Genomic DNA, 21,352 nt, shown 5'->3' with positions numbered 1-21,352 from the left:
CTAGTCGTGGTGCCTCGGCTGTACAGCTTTGTAAGGCGGCCACGTGGTCTTCTATTCAGACCTTTTTGAGGTATTATGCCATTGATACCTTTTGCCACTGAAGCTTCCTTCGGGCGGCAGACTCTCGCTTCTGCACAGGAGTGTCCCCGCCCTTGAGGGTACTGCTTTGGGAATCTCCAAGGTTTCATGTGGACCTTTTATGGACCCTGAAGTAGAAAAGTAGAGATATGGTAAGAACTTACCCTTGTTATCTCTTTTTCTACGAGGTCCCTAGGGTCCAAAGGGCGCCCGCTCTGTGCTTCAGATGGGCTTCGCTCTGGTCACCGGTTTTCCGTCTACTTCCCCGTTGCATCCTGGGAGAAAAAAAATAACTGCTTGGTGCCCGGACGTCTTCGTCATCACCTATACCCCAAGGTTTCCTGTGGACCCTATGGACCTCGTAGAAAAAGAGATAACAAGGGTAAGTTCTTACCATATCTCTACTTTTCTCAGACATCTGATGACGCTTTGCCCTATTGTGCAATCCGAACAATTTTTGGGGGAGGGGGAGATCCGAGCCAAAACCGAACTGTTCATCAGATTAAACACTTGGCTATAAATGTTAGGTTAAATACCATGGTCTATAAAAAACCTTATTTTACCTGTTATAATATACATTAATTAGGATAAAATTATTTTGATCTTCAATTATCTATCATGATAGAGATTAATAGGTGTCGCTAATGATGACTTTTTATTTTATTGGTGCGATCCTTTGCTACCGGAAATTATCCGTGACATCTTGCAGAGGCAGCCGAGCATTACTCCTCAACAATAATGACCCCTCGCATTAACCTCACGGCTCCGCCAGACCGGTCTCTGCCAGTGGCTGCATGTGTGAGATGACTGCACTGAAAGCCCAGGTTTTGGGGTTCAGTTCCATAAATAAAAAATATATCTTGAAAATACACTTAAAAAAAGATAAAACAAGATTTTTAAAAAAATCTTACCCATTACAAAATTCCTTTAGTCAAAGATATTTTCAATGATATGAACAGGTGCTATAATGGTACAAGTCCCACTGCAACATTTGTTAAATAGCTGGTGGATCTTACCGCCAGCAGTGGTTATTGCTGGTGGTAACGGGCTCAGTAGGGCGTATCACCATACACCTAATCAGACATACTTATATAGATTTACGTCAGTCAGGAGCCATTTGTAAGTGTAAGAAATATTGCGGGGACACAGACACTCGCCCCCTGGATCAGTGAGTCGTGTGATTTGGAAGGTAATGGAGGAGCCATTTATCATTAGCTACAGGACAGACGGTGTCTTGTGGTCTCCTGGGGGCACCTCTGCAGCTGTTTCCTTCCTGCCCATCTCCAGGAGGAGAAGAGACATCTGCAGAGGAATCGGAGTGTCATCCACTAGACCATTATCCTGTGGTCCCTGCCCTCAATCTCTGCTGGATGTATTACTCAACCAACCACCCTTTTCCTGTTCCTCCTTCTAAGTGCCACACGCAGTAGACATGTGAGATGTGGGACAGACGCCAAGCTGTGCGCACATTATTTTTATCCCTCCAGTCTATTAGCGAGACTTTATGGGACTAGATAGAGTAGGGGCTGCATTCATTGTTTCATGCATCTGGCACTAAAAATGCTAATATTTCAGGGACGTGCAGTCAGGGTAGGCAGAGCCTCACCTGTCATACTCCTGAGATCTGATATAAAAATTATTAGAATAATACAAAGAATATATTTATAACTTCTAAACATCTTCTTTGTTTACTGTAATCATTTTTACAGTTAACATTCACCAGCTTTGTGGAGCTCCCCGGGACTGCAGGGAGATGAGAGATGAGGCAGCAACAGCTCAGCCTCGCTTCTGTATAGTAAGACACTGCTTGCAGAGCTGGGGGCGGGGCCACCCCACGGGCAGTAAGCTGCACAGAATGAGAGCTAATAGAGGCATGCCTCTGAGTATGGGAGGAGTGTCTTGAGCACTGATGGACACTTTTGGATGTGTCACGTGACCAGGAAGTGCACTGCAGTGTTTAGAATCGGTGCTAAGTCAGCAGCAGCTAGAGGAGACACAGTGATGCATGGACACTGAAGCTTAGTGTAATGAGTGGAGAGTTACAGTGAGGAGGGGGTGAGGGGCTGCTCCCAGCACAGATCCATCTCCATGTGTGTCTCCCCAGCCATTGACCTCACCGCACATCACTGATATCTTTGTACTTGTGTTTTTTTTTTTTAACAGGTAATGAGCAAATAAATTATATTATAGTCTTGGAAGGGCCATATTATCAATCAGCCAGATGGGACTACAGCTCCAGGCCTCCACATAAGAATAGGCCCATCATAATAACCACATGATTACGTATGACCGGCCACCAGTCGGCCATAAATCATACGTTTTAAAACTGTATTTCTATTTTCCTCACAATATAATTATTATACTTTTACATATATGAAGTGGCTCACGATAAACATCACTATATATCGCATCACATCGATGCGATATATAGTGATGTTTAGTAGCCATTCATGTAGACTTATCTGTCCGGCGTCTTCGGGTGGTGTCTGGTCCCGGGTGCCAGGCAGACAGCGGGGAAGTATGCAACTTCCCTTCTCTGTTTGGCTTGCGGTACAGATTACGCCATTTTTAGATGGCCTATCTGTACCGCAGGAGAGGAATGGAAATCAGAGCTTTCCATTCCTTTATAAATTGCACTCACCATACAAATCTATGGTAATACGATTCATACACGAAGCGGTGGTGCCACAGGAGAAGGAATAACCTTCTCCACCGTAACCCCATCTATGAATCGCCGAAAGCAGTGAAAGTCCTGTTTTAAGCTAAACAGGACTTTTCACTGCTTTATGAATAGACCCCTTAGTGAGACAATGGTGCTGATAGTGTAGGGATGTACACGCCCACACAGCACTGGCCACGCCCACACAGCACTGGTCACGCCCAAACAGCATTGGCCACACCCACACAGCACTGGTCACGCCCACACAGTATCGGTAACACGTCATCCACTTCTAACAATAGGCCCTTGATAATTTCCAGCCCCAGGCCCTTGTGGCCCTTAATTTGTCCCTGAGCCTATGTATTACTGATAATAAGACACCTGATTGAAGTATTTATATGTTATTATGCCCTCCCCAGCAGTCCCTTCCTTATGCTAGTAGATGGCATGCTTTTATATGTGTGCAGTGAGTTTGGTTTCTTTATTATAGAAGCCTCTGCAATGTACAGGACTTAACCTAAAGCTTAATAGATGTACCAATTTGCTTGTTGTCTCCTAGGTAACGTGATTGTTGTATTAAGAAGCTTGGGCATGACTCTGTGGGGTCCCCTATGTCCCTGTCCTGGGGCCACTGCCATTCTACGCATGTATACATTACCTGTCCTCGGTGAGCCTCTATACATATGTACACAGGAGATCTGTTGGATGAGGAGCACCGAGCGCTGCCTCCATCCTCAGGTCAGATAGGTAAGGTGAGCAGGTGCTCTCTGGGACCTGACGGAGCTCAGTGAGGGGGTCTAACCTCTGACACGCGCTACTGTGCTGCACCTCTGCACGTCTTTCTCCCTGGTATTCCTGCCAGCTGGGCGTGACTCCCAGACTCCCCAACATACCAGCCGTGCAGAGCTTATACAAACACGCCAGGTACAGTATATCACCACTGCTATAGTGTGTGGGCATATTGCCAACATCCGCCGGTGTAATTGCCACTCAGATGCCCGGCGCACTACAACGCCCAGCGATACCCTAAAGCTCCACCCTGCTCTATATGCTACAATTATACCATGTCTTATGCTACTTCTTGTTCTGCCTTGTTCAATAAATAAGAACTGGATAAGTTGCACCACGTGTGGACTAACCACCACCAGCGCCAACATCTGCGCAACACACTCAACATCATATATACTCTGGCCAAGGGTATTCCCTTCTGGGGAGTAAATTGTCTGGCGGACTACTACATCCAGCATTACTGCTGCGCACGTGCACTGGTACACTGTTCTGCTGATAGGTTATGGGCCCAGCAGTCTCACGTTAATAGGCTCTGTATCCCCATACGTAGGCTTACCATAATATCCCTTTAATCCGGGACAATGATGATTTACACAGGGTCTGTGGCTGATTAAAACCAGGTGGGAGCCGTTCATTGCCTGAGAGAGGCGGGGGCTGACCTCGCTCAGCCAATGAACACTCAGACATAGCACTACAAAGGGTGATGCCGCGTCTGAGCTCTTCATTCGGGAGGTAACAACCATCGTGGTTGTTACCTGTTTCGTGGGTCTGATTTTCTCGTTTTTTTGTTTTACCAAGACCAAGGATGCACACAGGCAGAAGGGGACCAGTCCAGGTAATGTAGGTGAGTATGAGTGAGCGTGTATTTATGTATTAAAACTATACGGTTTGTGTATTGTTTATTTTTACATTTCTTTACAGGTGAACTACAGGTACCAGCAGACCCTTAATGCTCTCCAAGCACCAGCATGCGGGGGAGGCTTCCTGGGACCTGCAGTTCTACCCGTAAAGACAATGGGCCTGATTCAGAGCCGCTCGTAAGCGGACGCTCGTTCGCTCCGAGCGATGTTTGCCCAACTGCACATGCGTACGGATCGTTATACGCATGCGCGAACAGTCAGTGCGGTCGAAATTCATGTGCTCGCAAAATAGCGAATGCCTGATAATTTGAGTGACAGAAAGAGGCGTATGTGGATGGTAACAGGGGAAGGTGCTTGAAAACGGGGAGTGGAGATCCGAACGCAGGCGTGCTTAAAGGTCAAAACGGGCGTTTTATGGGTGTGCATAATTAAAACAGCAGCGTCATTGACCACGTCACTGGGTTATTTTATAGCCAGAACTGCTCGCAAGATTGTGGTAGCAAAAACCAACCACAAGAATAGCGAGCAGTTCATACACTGGTCGATGTACTCGATTAATCTAATAAATAGCGGACATGACGTAGGATGCGAGCGGCCAGGGGGCGTAGTTTTCCAAAAAATGACCACAAGTTTTGTTTGCTCGTTCAGACCAAGAGACGTGAACAGACCGCAAAGAGCGAACAATTCATTTGAATAGCCACCCCTATTTTCTGGACGAGCGAGCGCTAATTGCGTCCGGCTCTGAATCAGGCCCAATGTTTTTTTCACTTCTTTTTTTTCAACTACACTTATACACTATCAACCAGGCACAAACCGCCCCAGGGGTGCCGGGGATAACCCCGGGCTATCAGCCTGGGGTGCCCTGAAGGGGGGGGGTGCCCTTTATTAGGTGGGGTCCCCAGGGATCCCCGGCCTGGGCTGATGCTTCGGCTTGGGGGCCCGGTGAAAAGGCTCCCCTGGCTGTGGCATCAGCTCCCCTCTAGAAAAAGTCCGGTACTGGTTCTGAAAAATATAAGGGGGCCCTACGCATTTTTTTCCCCCTGTATTTCCAGAACCAGGACCGGATCAGAGCCCAGTGCTGGTTGTGCAGAATACGGGGGACCCCTACGTCATTTGTCCCCCGTATTTTGGTAACCAGGGCTGGTTCTGACTAGCCCAATGCTGGTTGTGCTCACATACGGGGGACCCCTATGTCGTTTGTCCCCCGTATGTTGCACAACCAGCACTGAGTCACTAAAAGCCCGGGGCTGATTGCTCTTTCGGGGGGCACGTCGTTTATTTTTATTAAATCACTTTTTTTTTCACATTTGCACGGATAGCTCTCACTGAACCATCCCTGCACCTGTGTTTATTTTATTAAAGACAGATGCATATATCACGGATCTCCCCGTGCGTGCATCAGTCCTTTTTATTTTTTAACAAATGATGCCGCTCGGACGCATTATGCATCGCATGCGTAAATACACGACACGATCGGGATACAATCACGATAGATATGATGGGCTGCACATCTGATCAAACGATACATTTTAAGAGCTGCAGGAGCGCGCATCGGACTGTATCCTACCTTAAAAACGACACAATTTCCACACGATTCATCGTACGACGCGTCGCAAATCGCGCAATCACACAAGTGTATTGCCAGTATTAAACTTCACTGAACACTTAATTAACCTGCATAACCTCCCCCCCAGCCCCCAAACATACATTTCCGTGCAACCTGAGACAGCTGGCTGGTTGAGCCTGCATTACTATACAGCCACGCCTTTATACATTTATGATGATTAACCAGCCATTATTGAAGCTGTGCTAATTGATCACCAGGCTATTCATATACATGTGCCTGAGTACTGGCTCTGAATAACAACAGCAGAATTTGGAGGAACCCTTATACCATTTTATGCGGCCTCCTATCCACAGTCCCAAAATCCCTGTGGAATAATACTGCCCTCTAGTGTGCAGTGTAGGTTCTACAGCGCTTGCTGTTTTAGCTGCATGCAACTAGCTACCGTATATCTGCTCTGAGCTGAAGTTCAAACAACTACCAGAGATGTCTTTTATTTTCGGGTTGATAAAAAAAAATTAAATAAAACATATTTACAGTAAATGAGGGGAGCAGATCATTTTTATGGCAGTACATTGATCTGTAAGCTGGCTCTCTATATGTGTGATGCTGCAGAGAGCCCCATTATGTTTGTGTAAGTGGCTGCACGTGGGGCGCTCTCATATAGCGCAGATAATTGATGTGAAATAGGGTTATAGGTTTGCACTGCACCTCTGGGGGTTCTCCTGAAAATAAACGATCAACTCCTGCAGATTCCCCTCCATAATAAAAGGTTATTCCCAGTTTCGCTGACGTGTAGCAGAAACCTAGAGACTAGAAATTTACTCATCAGGTTGGATGAAAGAATTATAGTCATGGAAAGTTTTTGTTCTGTTGGCGGAATCTCATTTGAAAAGACATCAAAGCAAATATCAGTGTGATAATTAGTGTAATATAGGGGCTGTCCCACCGCTCACTACACTATGACCAGCCCCTGATCTTCTGAGTAACAAGAGCCTCATTCACAGATGGCCGCAGTGCAAATGTTTACGCAGTTGAGCGATTTTTTTTTTGCTACTGTGCATGCGCGACAAGTGCGAGAAATCCCTACTGCGCAGGTGAACACCCAAAACTGTGATGGCGATCACAAATGCGCACAACATCGCTAACACTTGAGAAGGGGTTTGCGATCTCTGGGAGGTGACCTAAATTGATAGCAAAAAGGGACAGTTTCATCGGCGTGTTAGGGGCGTGTCTGGGGGGGCAGTTTCATCGTCGTGTTAGGGGCGTGTCTGGGGATGCCGCTGCGCTCCCATTCGCGAATTCACCGCTTCAGAGGCCATCTTCAGTTGGATTAGAGGAGCGAAGCTACAGGAGACCGTAGGCTACTACAAATGTCCATGGTCCGACCAATATTGTATCGATGTTGGTGTGTTTACAATTTCGCAAATTACACAAACTACGCAGCCTGAAAGTAGGCGTCCCCCTGCTCGTACTCGCCATCCCTCACAAAGGGAAGGCTGAGATTAGCATCTGCAATTTCCCGCAGACGCTATTGCGAGAGCGGTGGCCATCTCTGAATCAGGCCCCAAATCCCACGTCCCCCTATGTCCTATGGTGTCCCCTGTCTGCACCAGGCACGGAGGGGTGTAACATGGCACTCACCGGCAGCAAGGGCTGGGCATTGTTATGGACGGACACAACGTGTGTGACCCCATTTCTACCCAAAGTCGCCTTGTCCTCGGCATCTACAGAGAAGGAGCAGAAAGGAGGAGACATCAGACTATTTGTACATTAAAGTGTCATAAATCTGTCTAAAGAGCCAATGAGGGGACAAGTGCAGAAGATTCCCATAGCAGCCAATCATCTTCTAGCTAGCATTTACCAAATGCAATCTATAAAATGATAGGTAGGAGATGACTGGTTGCTAGGGACAACAAGGCTTTGATACACCTCCCCCTCGGTAACTGACAGCCTTAGATTTTGCGGTTTCCTCTGCAGCGCGACACATGTTCATCCTTTTAAGGCGGGTTTACGGAGTGCTAATCCCTGGTGTGTTGTTAGGAACCGGCGTTTCTTAATACGATAATAACACTGCGCGGCACTCTGCATCACATGTCCCCACCTTATGTACGCCCTGTTTTCCCCACTATCCGACACCGCGGCAAACCAACAACGATCCGTTATGTGGGGTGTTCCTCTTTAACCTCTTCAAGCCCATATGTGGCCTATGACCAGACCCTTTGCCTGGGCTTTGCTCTGTTTTCCCCATGGTTACGCTTCCATATACATGTTCCGGGGTGATCCAAGAAAATGACATCAAACAACCAATGGTTTCCCCCATACTGTCAGATCCATATTTACATTGGCTGCTTGTTTGCTCATTACTGTACTCAGGGGTCTATTTACTAAGCAGTGTTAGGAGAAAGAGTGAAAAGTGATAAGAAAGTGATATGGTGCCAGCCAATCAGCTCCCATCTGTCATCTCACAGGCTGTGTTTGAAAAATGACAGTTGGGAGCTGATTGGCTGGTACCTTATCACTTTCTTATCACTTTTCACTCTGTCTCCTAACACTGCTCAGTAAATAGACCCCTCAGTGTGTTCATCTCTGTATAAAAGACACTCACCCCGTATGTTTCCTAGGTATAACCCATCCAGGATCTGTAAGAGATCAACACACAAGTTATAAGGACAGATACAGTTATATATATAAAAATATGCAACAATTGTTTGTCCTTTATTAATTTATGTCATTTCTCCTTAACAAAAAAAAGAATTAGTTTAGCTCAGGACGCCAGGATAACTTTCTAAGATCACTTTTATAAATGTATAATCACGGATGGTAAAATATTCGGGAGGCATTCGACCATTTTTATGGAATTCGCTGTATATACGAATGCATCAATCAGTGCAGATGACAAGATGTCGGCTATTATAAAGGTCATCTTTGGTCGCTGATGGCAACCACAGTCTGAAAATGGAGCCTAAAGACGCACGTTTCACGACAAATAATGGGACTCATTTAAAGCTGCGTCTGTTATTTTTTATGTTTTGCATAACATAACTCATTTCCAGAATTTGTATGTGGTCTAACAAAGCATACGCATAAATCTACATATACACTTCTCCGTATCGCTGACTTAATAATAATATATAATAATAATAATGTTATTTACATAGAACTTTCTCTCCAGTAGGACTCAAGGTGCTTTACATATGCAGATTAAAAAAACACATGATACAAAATAAATTTAAATGTAAGCGTTAAGAACTACAGACCACGTCCCCTAGTGCCTAACCCTAGCCCTCCCCCTAACCTCGGTACTTACCTTTGGGATCCAGGTGGTCGGGACGCTGGACCCGGTATTCCCATAAGTGTCTGGATTGCGGCATTGTGAACGCCGAGGTCCTGAGGGTATCCTAGGGAGGTGCAGCCATGGTCCAATCAGTAGCACACTGCCACACGGTACTCACAATGGGATGACCACGCCCCCTAGTGTCATGCCTGAATGATCTCCCGGCAGCCCTGTTTAGGATGCGATTATATTATGGCTGGTGGCTTCTGATTGGCTGATTGCGTACTGACCCCTCCAGCTGATAGAAATCATCATTAGCGCTGTGACTATATTATGTGAAGTCAGCGCCGTCTTTTCCATTTGGACAGATGTTTACATTTCATTTCATTTGTATTTTGTGTTTGTATTTAATGACATTTTATGTTGAAAATGTGACTTTAGCATTTATTAATAACTGTCCAGACAATACCATCTTTTGTCCATGTGACACGTCACTGCGTCATTATATTGTGTCCAGTTAGAGTAATGCTATCTCCGGAACATTTCTGAGGAGACCGAATACCTAGAAGCACTATGACAAGAGACACTGAGGTTGAGATGCAGGCACCGCCATTGTCGGAGGCAGGGGAGAGAAGTGGGGGTCCGGGGACACCTATGACCAGTGCGAGTTGCGATTGAGGCGCACAAGAGACGTCGCTTTCAGGAACGTATTGTAAGTGTGCTGGGCTTTCCCGGGCGGTGACAGGGAGGCGGCTTAGCGCATGCTCGGAGATGGCCCATCTTATGGGCGTGTTTTGGGTGGCGCATCGGTGAGTGTGGTGCGTACAGAGACTCCGAACTGCTCACAAAGGAGCCCATACTCGCACAGAAACACTGCACCTGCCATAGAGCTGGTACAAGCATCTAAGGCCGCACCAATCGGTATTTCAGCATCTACAGACATTGGCAGCGGGCGTCTCAGTCCTTGCACCTTCGGACGCTCGGATGTAAACCAGGAGAGCGACCACCAATCCATGCATACATGGATACTGCTGCTTCCCACTCAGAATTATCCCCAATAGCTGCAGATCCACCACACGTACATTTATTATCCACTATAAAACAGTAGGAAATATTGCTGAGTGACCCTATAAAGCCTGAAATATACTGGTCATATCTGGCTGCCCTGTAGGTGACGCTGTTACTATTGCTGGAAGCCACCTCCCGCCTGCCAGACATACCCTATAGCGGTAGCCCAATGCGCACAGAGAACACTGAGGACAGGCAGAGAAGCGTGAAATCCAGCAATGACTATGGCATGATAAATAGCCCGTCCCGGTCACTAAGGCAGCCAGGATAACACCTGGACCACCCAGACCCCACGCACTCACACAGCAGGCGCCGGACAGCTCTGTTTAATCTCTGCAGAGACATGACGGGATATTTACCACTTGATAATGGCAATTTTTATGCTGTGTTTATCTGAGAGATCCCTATTTATAAACCACATCACTGGTGGCTGCTGGGGATCATGTCTGCGCAGCTCGAAGAGTTATTAACTAACGCGTTCCAACGCTGCACTCCTTCATAAGCCTATATATATAATGCCAGACATACCCTCGCCTACCTGGCCCTTTACCCAATGACGGTGGCATTACATGTGACTGACGCGGTGATAGGTCCAGCAGTGTAGAAAGAAAGTTACAGCGAAAGTTCCTCAACTCTCTTTTCACTTCTGACTAATTTGTAAAAAAGTTTACTAGAAAGAAACTAGTAGATACAATGGAACGGTAAGTGAGTGTCCCTGGTCACTGCCCTCTAGTGGGCGGCCGCGCTTATAGCAGCTGTTAAAGTGTTAATGATACATCATGGCGCCATGGGCTGATCCCACTCGCAGTGTTTACTCGGCAGAGCGTCCAGGATGACAGCAGGTGGCTGGCGTCTAATTTTAGCTGATCCCTCTTATGTCAGAGCCTTTATCCCGGCCACCGAGCGACGGATCCCCGGCTCAAATTGCAAAAAAACAGACACTTAAAATAAAGAAGTGTTTACATAACATTAGACCTCTATTAATTCCAATCAAGGAAAAGTTATTCCTGCGTCTCCAGCATTACTAGGAAGACTATGGATAGACACATCAGCCAGATATCTGCAGAGGAAAATCTGTATTTATGAAAGAAACTACAGTCCCTGGGGGTGACTCGCCAGGATAGCGCTAAATAACGTCCCCCGATTGGTAGATATGCGATTTGCCGGAAATTATCTGCAAATCACTGAAAACGATCTGTAATGTATGGGCGCAGATTGGTGGATTGGGGAATCTTTAAATCAGGGGGAACTGATGCGTGGGCCCCTGTACAACCTCAGTCCCAGCACACGCCATCCGTGGGAGACCACTTATTATAATACAGGGGGTTTCACTCGCTATTGGCCCCAAAGTTCTTCTTATAACTTTTAAAGTAAGTGACATAATTTAGTGAACTGTGATAAAGGCAAACAGAGGCGGCCGGCGCTCATAGGAGGGGCAGGGGTGTAACCCCACTAGCAGCTCTTTTGAAGAAGTATCCCTACTTCCTTAGATAATGAAATAAATTTAAAAAGCGCTCCGTGGTGTTAAGGGAGATACAATAGTCTATGGCCTTAGACTCAAATGTTCAAGACCCGTATGTGTATATAAGAACAGTCACAATAGAAAATATTTAGAAGTAAGAGCTGGTGTGCAAAAACTTGAGGCCGGGTGTTCAGGACTCTAAGGGCATGATTCAGAGCCGGTCGCTATTTGCGCTCGCTCGTCCCGAAAATAGGGGTGGCTATTCAAATGAACCGTTCGCTGTTTGCGGTCTGTTCACGCCTCTAGGTCTGAACGAGCGAACAAAACTTGCGGTCGTTTTTTGGATAACTACGCCCCCTGGCCGCTCGCATCCTACGTCATGTCCGCTATTTATTGCAATTTATTTTATTAGTGAAATGTGACCCAGACATACCATGTCAAACCGTAACGCAGGTGTCCTAAGGCGAGCTCAGGGAGGACAGAAACCTCCCGTGGAGCAGAAGCTCTATCAGAGCCAAAAGCACTCCCACTGACATCACTAGTGATGTCAGTGGGGCCGGCTCCAGACGGTAGGCGTTCCCATGGACGCCTCCTTCTGGGCAGCCACGCCCCCGGCACGCCCACCAAAGGGGGCGTGCTGTCAATCACCATCGACAGCATGCCCCCTTTGGTGCGAGACCCATAACGACGGCTTGGCCGTCGTTATTCAGGTTTCGCGCACGCGCACTAAGGAGCCACCTCCGTCGTGCGCATGCGCACTTGGCCAACATCGACCCGGTCTGAATTAGGCCCTCTGTGTGGCCAATTAATGATTTGATACTAGCGTCATCTTCTTTTCCTGAAAGGTAGCTCTGACATAGCCTAGATTCTCAAACTCGGGGCCTGATTCAGACCCGGACGCTAAGCTGCACTCTCCTGCAGCTAAAAGGGGCCGGGTATGCAAATGCCGCGATCGCACTGTCTGGTCGAAGGACGCCCTCTATGTCTTAGAGAGTGACGGCAGAGCGAACGCACGCCGGTATAAAGCCGCCCACCTTTCTTACTTAGCACACGTCATCTCCAGGAAGTGCCTGATTACTCGGTAACATCGAGACCCATCGGAGCTGCACGCAGCGCTTGAGGTAGCCCCTACCCCACCGCAAGCACTGAAGCTTCTTTGGCTAATTATGCACACCCCTAAAACACTGTTTAGACGCCCAGACACGCCTGCGTCCACACATCCACTCCCCCATTCACTAGCACCTTCCCCTGTTACCACCCACAAACGACGCTGTCACTCAAATTAGCGTCCAGTCTGTGTACTACAAGCGCACAATTCCCGGCCGCAGTGACTGGTTCGTGCATGTGTATATTGACGCAAACGCATGTGCAAATGTGCGATAATCACCCCTAGCGAGCATCCGCAGCTTAGCGAACGGGTCTGAGTCAGGACCCCAAACAGTGCATGTTTTCCAGGTCTCCTCACAGAATCACAAGTAATATCATTTGCAACACCTGTGGATCTTTTAAAATGTGTCATTGAGTAATGACTACACCTGTGCACCTGCTGGGTGACCTGGGAAATGTGTCAGTGAGTAATGATTACACCTGTGCTCCTGCTGGGTGACCTGGGAAATGTGTCAGTGAGTAATGATTACACCTGTGCACCTGCTGGGTGACCTGGGAAATGTGTCAGTGAGTAATGATTACACCTGTGCACCTGCTGGGTGACCTGGGAAATGTGTCAGTGAGTAATGATTACACCTGTGCTCCTGCTGGGTGACCTGGGAAATGTGTCAGTGAGTAATGATTACACCTGTGCACCTGCTGGGTGACCTGCAAAATGTGCGCTGTGTGGGGTCCTGAGGACCGAGTTTGAGAACCACTGCTGTAGGATGAACCCTTGGCCAACCAGGCATGGACCAGAGGGTATTGAGTCAGGGTGCCAGTCACTCAGTGCAAGTCGCCGACTTGGGATCTAGCAGAAGAGACCCAGGCCATCAGGCTTCTGTCTCAGTGTTTGCCAGCTGCTGTCACAGCGGTTTATTTATTTATGTAATCTGCGTGTTTAAGCCTGAAATGTAATAGAATAATATGGGGGGTTTTGCTATTAAAATAATTGCCCTTTTAAATTCTGGACCTAAACACACAGCTGGCTTAGCAATAATTTACACAGAGAGGAACCATCCATTTTCCTACTCAGCAGCGTATAAAGACCCTGCGAGATGAACATAAGATTTCAAACTGTGATTCATCGGCCCATAAGACCCTCTCCTGGTCCTCAATAGCCACTTGCGGTGCCTCATGGCCCAGGCAGCCTCTTTGTCGTTGCTGCAGTGTAGGTTCTTATCCCTCTTACTTGTCCCCCTTTTTTTTTTTTATAACTCTGAGGGCCTGATTCAGACCAGCTCTCGAGCGCTTAGCGCTCACAAGCGGGTCGATGGTCGGACTGCGCGTGAACCGGAGCGAGTGAGAACTTCACTCGCTCGGGGCTCACAGCAAAACGGGGCGACTGTCGATGTTGATCAACAGCTCGCCCCGTTTTGTAGGCGGGTCGGGGGGGGGGGCTGCACAAATGGAGGTGGTCACCCACAGCTATGCGAGCGTCCTGGAGGCGGATTTTTTAATGAAAATATCCGCCCTGATTCAGTGCGAGCGCCTCTGAATCAGGGCCTGAAGTTTTTATTATTTTTGAGCACTTAGTTACCTTTGTATCATCTCTGGTTATTCACTGGCCTTGAACTGCTTAAATTTCACTAAAAACTGGAACATTGGGGTTTGGTAAAACATTTGTCAGGTATTATATACATTATACATTATATGCTACAGTATATATCGTCACTCGTTATTACATTATACTAATTTTTATACCCATTGCATCCAGTGGCTGCCATACCAAACATCCAACCTTCAGCCATCTGTACCAACCTCAGCACATATCTTAAATCAACTTATTATTTTTGACCAGTGTGAGGTGACAGGAGTGTGGCCTCGGGGACGCCTATGACCAGTGTGAGGTGACAGGAGTGTGGCCCCGGGGACGCCTATGACCAGTGTGAGGTGACAGGAGTGTGGCCCACGGGGACGCCTATGACCAGTGTGAGGTGACAGGAGTGTGGCCCACGGGGACGCCTATGACCAGTGTGAGGTGACAGGAGTGTGGCCTCGGGGACGCCTATGACCAGTGTGAGGTGACAGGAGTGTGGCCTACGGGTACGCCTATGACCAGTGTAAGGTGACAGGAGTGTGGCCCCGGGGACGCCTATGACCAGTGTGAGGTGACAGGAGTGTGGCCCCGGGGACGCCTATGACCAGTGTGAGGTGACAGGAGTGTGGCCCCGGGGACGCCTATGACCAGTGTGAGGTGACAGGTGTGTGGCCCCGGGGACGCCTATGACCAGTGTGAGGTGACAGGAGTGTGGCCCCGGGGACGCCTATGACCAGTGTGAGGTGACAGGAGTGTGGCCCCGGGGATGCCTATGACCAGTGTGAGGTGACAGGAGTGTGGCCCCGGGGATGCCTATGACCAGTGTGAGGTGACAGGAGTGTGGCCCCGGGGACGCCTATGACCAGTGTGAGGTGCCCATGTGTTGTACAGATGGTAGTGAGGACGTGGACGCAGAGTGGCTGGCTGACAGCGTTTGTGGGAGCTAACGTTGAGGAGGGAGGTGGTGACTGAAATCACTGCTAAGTCATACACCGAGGTTAGCTCTCCAGCATCGCTCATTGCCGACGGACATTCTAAGCTACCATAGGGCTGACACAGGGGCGTATTTATAATGGGTGCAGGGTGTGTGGGGCACACGGGCCCCTGGGTCCAGGGGGGGGCCCACGCCGCACACCCTGCATGCATATTATACTTACCGCTCCGGAGTACCACGTCGGCACTTTAAAAACGACTGGAAAATGTCCGTGGTGGCCATTTTCCCGGTGACTTGTGCATGCGCTATAGACTCTGGGCACACTCTAGTGCCCAGAGTCTATAAGTGCGGCGCCGGCCGCTGGATTGAGAGGAGGGGGCATGTGTTTGACTGCACACGAGCCCCCTCCTCTCTAGAAACGCCCCTGGGTTGACAGAACATCGATGGCTCGGTTGTGACTCACACAGAGGTCTTGAAACAACGCTAGTGGGCGCCTCTATACAAAGCGCAGCGGCTGCAACATTTCCGTATTATCGCACAACTGCTGAATACGGATCACAGTCGCGACAGGATTTGGGTCCGCCACGAAAACAGGCCCTTTATATGCAAACACGTACAGTACATAAGACTCGCGTACAGTATATAAGGCTCGCGTATAGTATATAAGGCCCGCGTATAGTATATAAGACCCACGTACAGTATATAAGGCTCGCGTACAGTATATAAGGCCCGCGTACAGTATATAAGACCCACGTACAGTATATAAGACCCACGCACAGTACATAAGGCTCGCGTACAGTACATAAGGCTCGCGTACAGCATATAAGGCCCGCGTACAGTATATAAGGCCCACGTACAGTACATAAGGCCCACGTACAGTACATAAGGCCCACGTACAGTACATAAGGCCCGCGTACAGTACATAAGGCCCGCGTACAGTACATAAGGCTCGCGTACAATATATAAGACCCACGTACAGTATATAAGGCCCACGTACAGTATATAAGGCCCACGTACAGCATATAAGGCCCACGTACAGCATATAAGGCCCACGTACAGTATATAAGGCCCACGTACAGTACATAAGGCCCGCGTACAATATATAAGACCCACGTACAGTATATAAGGCCCACGTACAGTATATAAGACCCACGTACAGTATATAAGACCCACGTGCAGTATATAAGGCCCGCGTGCAGTATATAAGGCCCGCGTACAGCATATAAGGCCCACGTACAGCATATAAGGCTCGCGTACAGCATATAAGGCTCGCGTACAGTAAATAAGGCTCGCGTACAGTATATAAGGCTCGCGTACAGTATATAAGGCCCACGTACAGCATATAAGACCCACGTACAGCATATAAGACCCACGTACAGTATATAAGACCCACGTGCAGTATATAAGGCCCGCGTACAGTATATAAGGCCCACGTACAGTATATAAGGCTCGCGTACAGTATATAAGACCCATGTACAGTATATAAGGCCCACGTACAGTATATAAGGCCCACGTACAGTATATAAGGCCCGCGTACAGTATATAAGGCCCGCGTACAGTATATAAGGCCCGCGTACAGCATATAAGGCCCGCGTACAGCATATAAGGCCCGCGTACAGCATATAAGGCCCGCGTACAGTATATAAGGCCCGCGTACAGTATAGAAGAAAAAAAATAGGGTAAAAAAAAAAGGAGACGTAATTATAAAAGCACTAAGGTGGCAGATTACACGTGTTCAGCCAATGTCTGCCCTGTACAGATCATACAATAGAGTTATTACCATCAGATACATATAACCTGGGAAAGCACCCGCACGGGATACATTATGTACTGTATAGATTACAATGCGTTTCCCCATAAGCACAATGTATAACAATAACTGTACAGTGACTACATACAGTATACCCCTACAGAAAGCTTTGTCCCAGTTACACACGTGTAGCCCCCAGCACAGCAGTACAGTACATGGCTGCAGTACCTGGCTCACTCCTCCACCCATGACTCCCAGCAGGAACTGGTTACCAGGAGCTGCAGATAAACAGAAGGGAGGGGGGAGAAACTTTGTATCAGACACCGATATGAGAGGCACAGAGCAGCCACTGGCCCAGCAGAGATGACCGTACAATGAGAGAGATTACAGGGCAGAGAGGGGGCTAGATAGGGTCTCTTACAGGAGAGGAGGACAGCTGGGCTGCAGGTCGGTCAGTCAGTCTCCAGGACTCACTGCACAGGGACTGAGGCATCAGATTACTCTCCAGACTTCACATCCCCAACCAGTCAGAGGAGGGGCCAGAGACACCAAAGTCATACCTATGGCCAGAGGGAGGTGACAGGAGTGGAGGCTGGGGTCATCTGCGGCCAGGTGAGGTCTCCTATAGCCTGTGCATGGTGACAGAAGAGGAGCCAGTGACACCTATGGCCAAAGTGAGGTGACAGAAGGGACCGGAGACACCTATTGCTTCTCTGAAATGACAGCTGGGGACACCTACAGGAAGTCTGTGATGACAAGGAGTATCCAGGCCACCTATGGCTGGTGTGAGGTGACAGGAGGACGACTCAGGTACATCTATGGCCGGTGTGAGGTAACAGGATGAGGCGCTGGGGACGCCTATGGCCAGTGTGAGGTGAAAGGAGGACGACTCAGGTACATCTATGGCCGGTGTGAGGTAACAGGATGAGGCGCTGGGGACACCTATGGCCAGTGTGAGGTGAAAGGAGGACTCAGGTACATCTATGGCCGGTGTGAGGTAAAAGGATGAGGCGCTGGGGACACCTATGGCCAGTGTGAGGTGACAGGAGGCGGCGCTGGGGACACCTATGGCCAGTGTGAGGTGAAAGGAGGACTCAGGTACATCTATGGCCAGTGTGAGGTAAAAGGATGAGGCGCTGGGGACACCTATGGCCGGTGTGAGGTGAAAGGAGGAGGATTCAGGTACATCTATGGCCGGTGTGAGGTAAAAGGATGAGGCACTGGGGACACCTATGGTCAGTGTGAGGTGCTGGGGACACCTATGGCCAGTGTGAGGTGACAGGAGGCGCTGGGGACACCTATGGCCGGTGTGTGGTGAAAGGAGCACTCAGGTACACCTATGGCCAGTGTGAGGTAAAAGGATGAGGCGCTGGGGACACCTATGGTCAGTGTGTGGTGATAAGAGGAGGAGTTGGGGACACCCATGGCCAGTGTGTGGTGACAGGAGGCGCTGGGGACACCTATGGTCAGTGTGTGGTGACAGGAGGACTCAGGTACACCTATGGCCAGTGTGTGGTGATAGTAGGAGTAGTTGGGGACACCCATGGCCAGTGTGTGGTGATAGGAGGAGTTGGGGACACCCATAGCCAGTGTGTGGTGACAGGAAGCGCTGGGGACACCTATGGTCAGTGTGTGCTTACAGGAGGCGCTGGGGACACCCATGGCCAGTGTGTGGTGACAGGATGAGGCACTAGGGACACCTATGGCCAGGGTGTGGTGACAGGATGAGGCACTAGGGACACCTATGGCCAGGGTGTGGTGACAGGATGAGGCACTAGGGACACTTATGGCCAGGGTGTGGTGACAGGATGAGGCACTAGGAACACCTATGGCCAGGGTGTGGTGACAGGATGAGGCGCTGGGGACACCTATGGCCAGTATGAGGTGACAGGATGAGGTGCTGGGAACACCTACGGCCAGTAATAGGTGACAGGATGAGGCGCTGGGGACACCTATGGCCGCTGTGTGGTGACAGGAGTAGCCGTTGGGGACACCTATGGCCAGTGAGATGAGGAATGGAGACACCTATGGACAGTGTGAGGTGATAGGAGTTGGGGACATCTATGGACAGTGTGGTGATAGGAGGCGAAGTTGGGAACACCTATGGCCAGTGTGTGGGTGACAGGAGGCGGAATGGAGACACCTATGGCCAGAGTGTGGTGACAGGAGGCAGAATGGAGACACCTATGGCCAGTGTGTGGTGACAGGAGGCGGAATGGAGACACCTATGGCCAGTGTGTGGTGACAGGAGGCGGAATGGAGACACCTATGGCCAGTGTGTGGTGACAGGAGGCGGAATGGAGACATCTATGGCCAGTGTGTGGTGACAGGAGGCGAAGTTGGGAACACCTATGGCCAGTGTGTGGTGACAGGACGACTCGGGGACACCTATGGTTGGTGTGTGGTGAGAATGCGGACACCTATGGCCAGTGTGTGGTGACAGAACTATAATTTGGGGACACCTATGGCCAGTGTGAGGTGACAGAAGGATGACTCGGGGGCACTTATGGCCAGTATGTGGTGACAGGATGACTCAGGGACACCTATGGCCAGTGTGAGGTGACAGGAGGAGGCGCTGGGGACACCTATGGCCAGTGTGTGGTGAATGGAGGACTCAGGTACATCTATGGTCAGTGTGAGGTGATAGGAGGAGTTGGGGATACCTATGGCCAGTGTGAGGTGACAGGAGGAGGCGCTGGGGACACCTATGGCCAGTGTGTGGTGAAAGGAGGACGACTCAGATACACCTATGGCCAGTGTGTGGTGATAGGAGGAGTTGGGAACACCTATGGCCAGGGTGTGGTGACAGGATGAGGCACTAGGGACACCTATGGCCAGGGTGTGGTGACAGGATGAGGCACTAGGAACACCTATGGCCAGGGTGTGGTGACAGGATGAGGCACTAGGAACACCTATGGCCAGGGTGTGGTGACAGGATGAGGCGCTGGGGACACCTATGGCCAGTATGAGGTGACAGGATGAGGCGCTGGGGACACCTCTGGCCAGTGTGTGGTGACAGGAGTAGCCGTTGGGGACACCTATGGGCAGTGTGAGATGAGGAATGGAGATACCTATGGACAGTGTGAGGTGATAGGAGTTGGGGACACCTATGGACAGTGTGGTGACAGGAGGCATAGTTGGGAACACCTATGGCCAGTGTGTGGTGACAGGAGGTGGAATGGAGACACCTATGGCCAGTGTGTGGTGACAGGAGGCGGAATGGAGACACCTATGGCCAGTGTGTGGTGACAGGAGGCGGAATGGAGACACCTATGGCCAGTGTGTGGTGACAGGAGGCGAAGTTGGGAACACCTATGGCCAGTGTGTGGTGACAGGACGACTCGGGGACACCTATGGTTGGTGTGTGGTGAGAATGTGGAAACCTATGGCCAGTGTGTGGTGACAGAACGATAATTTGGGGACACCTATGGCCAGTGTGAGGTGACAGGACAGCGACTCTGGAACACCTATAGCTGGTGTGTGGTGAGAAGAATGGGGACACCTATGGCCAGTATGGTTATAGGACTTGGAGACACCTATGGCCAGTGTGTGGTGACAGGAGGCGGAATGGAGACACCTATGGCCAGTGTGTGGTGACAGGAGGCGAAGTTGGGAACACCTATGGCCAGTGTGTGGTGACAGGAGGGGTTGGGGACACCTATGGCCAGTGTGGTGACAGGAGGAGTTGGGCACACCTATGGCCAGTGTGAGGTGACAGGAGGATGACTCGGGGGCACTTTTGGCCAGTATGTGGTAACAGGATGACTCAGGGACACCTATGGCCAGTGTGTGGTGACAGGACGATGATTTGGGACACTTATGGCCAGTGTGAGGTGACAGGACGATGAATTGGGATACTTATGGCCAGTGTGAGGTGACAGGAGGAGGAGTTGGGGACACATATGGCCTGTGTGAGGTGAGGAATGGAGACACCTATGGACAGTGTGAGGTGACAGGAGTTGGGGACTCCTATGGCCAGTTTGGTGACAGGAGTAGTTTTGGAGACCTATGTGCAGTGTGAGGTTATAGGACTTGGGGACACCTATGGCCAGTGTGGTGACAGGAGGCAAAGTTGGGGACACCTATGGCCAGTGTGTAGTGACAGGAGGCGATGCTGGGGACACCTATAGCCGGTGTGAGGTGACGCTGGGAAGACCTATGGCCAGTGTGTGGTGACATGTGGCGGCGTTAAGGACACCTACGGCCAGTGTCTGGTAACAGGAGT

The 21,352-nt window shown here is 49.5% G+C and overlaps 1 protein-coding gene across 4 annotated transcripts in view; it reads right to left on the bottom strand.

Moving 5' to 3' along the window:
- LOC148505612 (dual specificity protein phosphatase 22-A-like) overlaps nucleotides 1-17,603 on the bottom strand; it is a 136,561-nt gene extending 118,958 nt beyond the window's left edge. The window contains exons 1-4 of one of the 4 annotated variants that reach the window (XM_088448030.1): nucleotides 17,549-17,603; nucleotides 17,356-17,405; nucleotides 8,559-8,592; nucleotides 7,595-7,677 (exon numbers count right to left, since the gene is read on the bottom strand). In XM_088448030.1, coding sequence (XP_088304156.1) covers nucleotides 7,595-7,677; nucleotides 8,559-8,592; nucleotides 17,356-17,376 — 138 coding nt within the window. In that variant the 5' untranslated portion in view covers nucleotides 17,377-17,405; nucleotides 17,549-17,603. Of the gene's footprint in view, nucleotides 1-7,594; nucleotides 7,678-8,558; nucleotides 8,593-17,355; nucleotides 17,406-17,500 lie in introns of all 4 variants that reach the window. The other 3 variants (XM_088448033.1, XM_088448032.1, XM_088448031.1) reach the window with 3 other exon arrangements.
- Between the last annotated feature and the right edge of the window lie 3,749 nt (nucleotides 17,604-21,352).

The sequence above is a fragment of the Taudactylus pleione genome, unplaced genomic scaffold (assembly GCF_031769625.1).
Source record: "Taudactylus pleione unplaced genomic scaffold, aTauple2 ptg000447l, whole genome shotgun sequence".
NCBI lineage: Eukaryota > Metazoa > Chordata > Amphibia > Anura > Myobatrachidae > Taudactylus > Taudactylus pleione.
The sequence above is the reverse complement of the archived record's forward strand: the minus strand, read 5'-3'. Positions and strand labels throughout refer to the sequence as shown.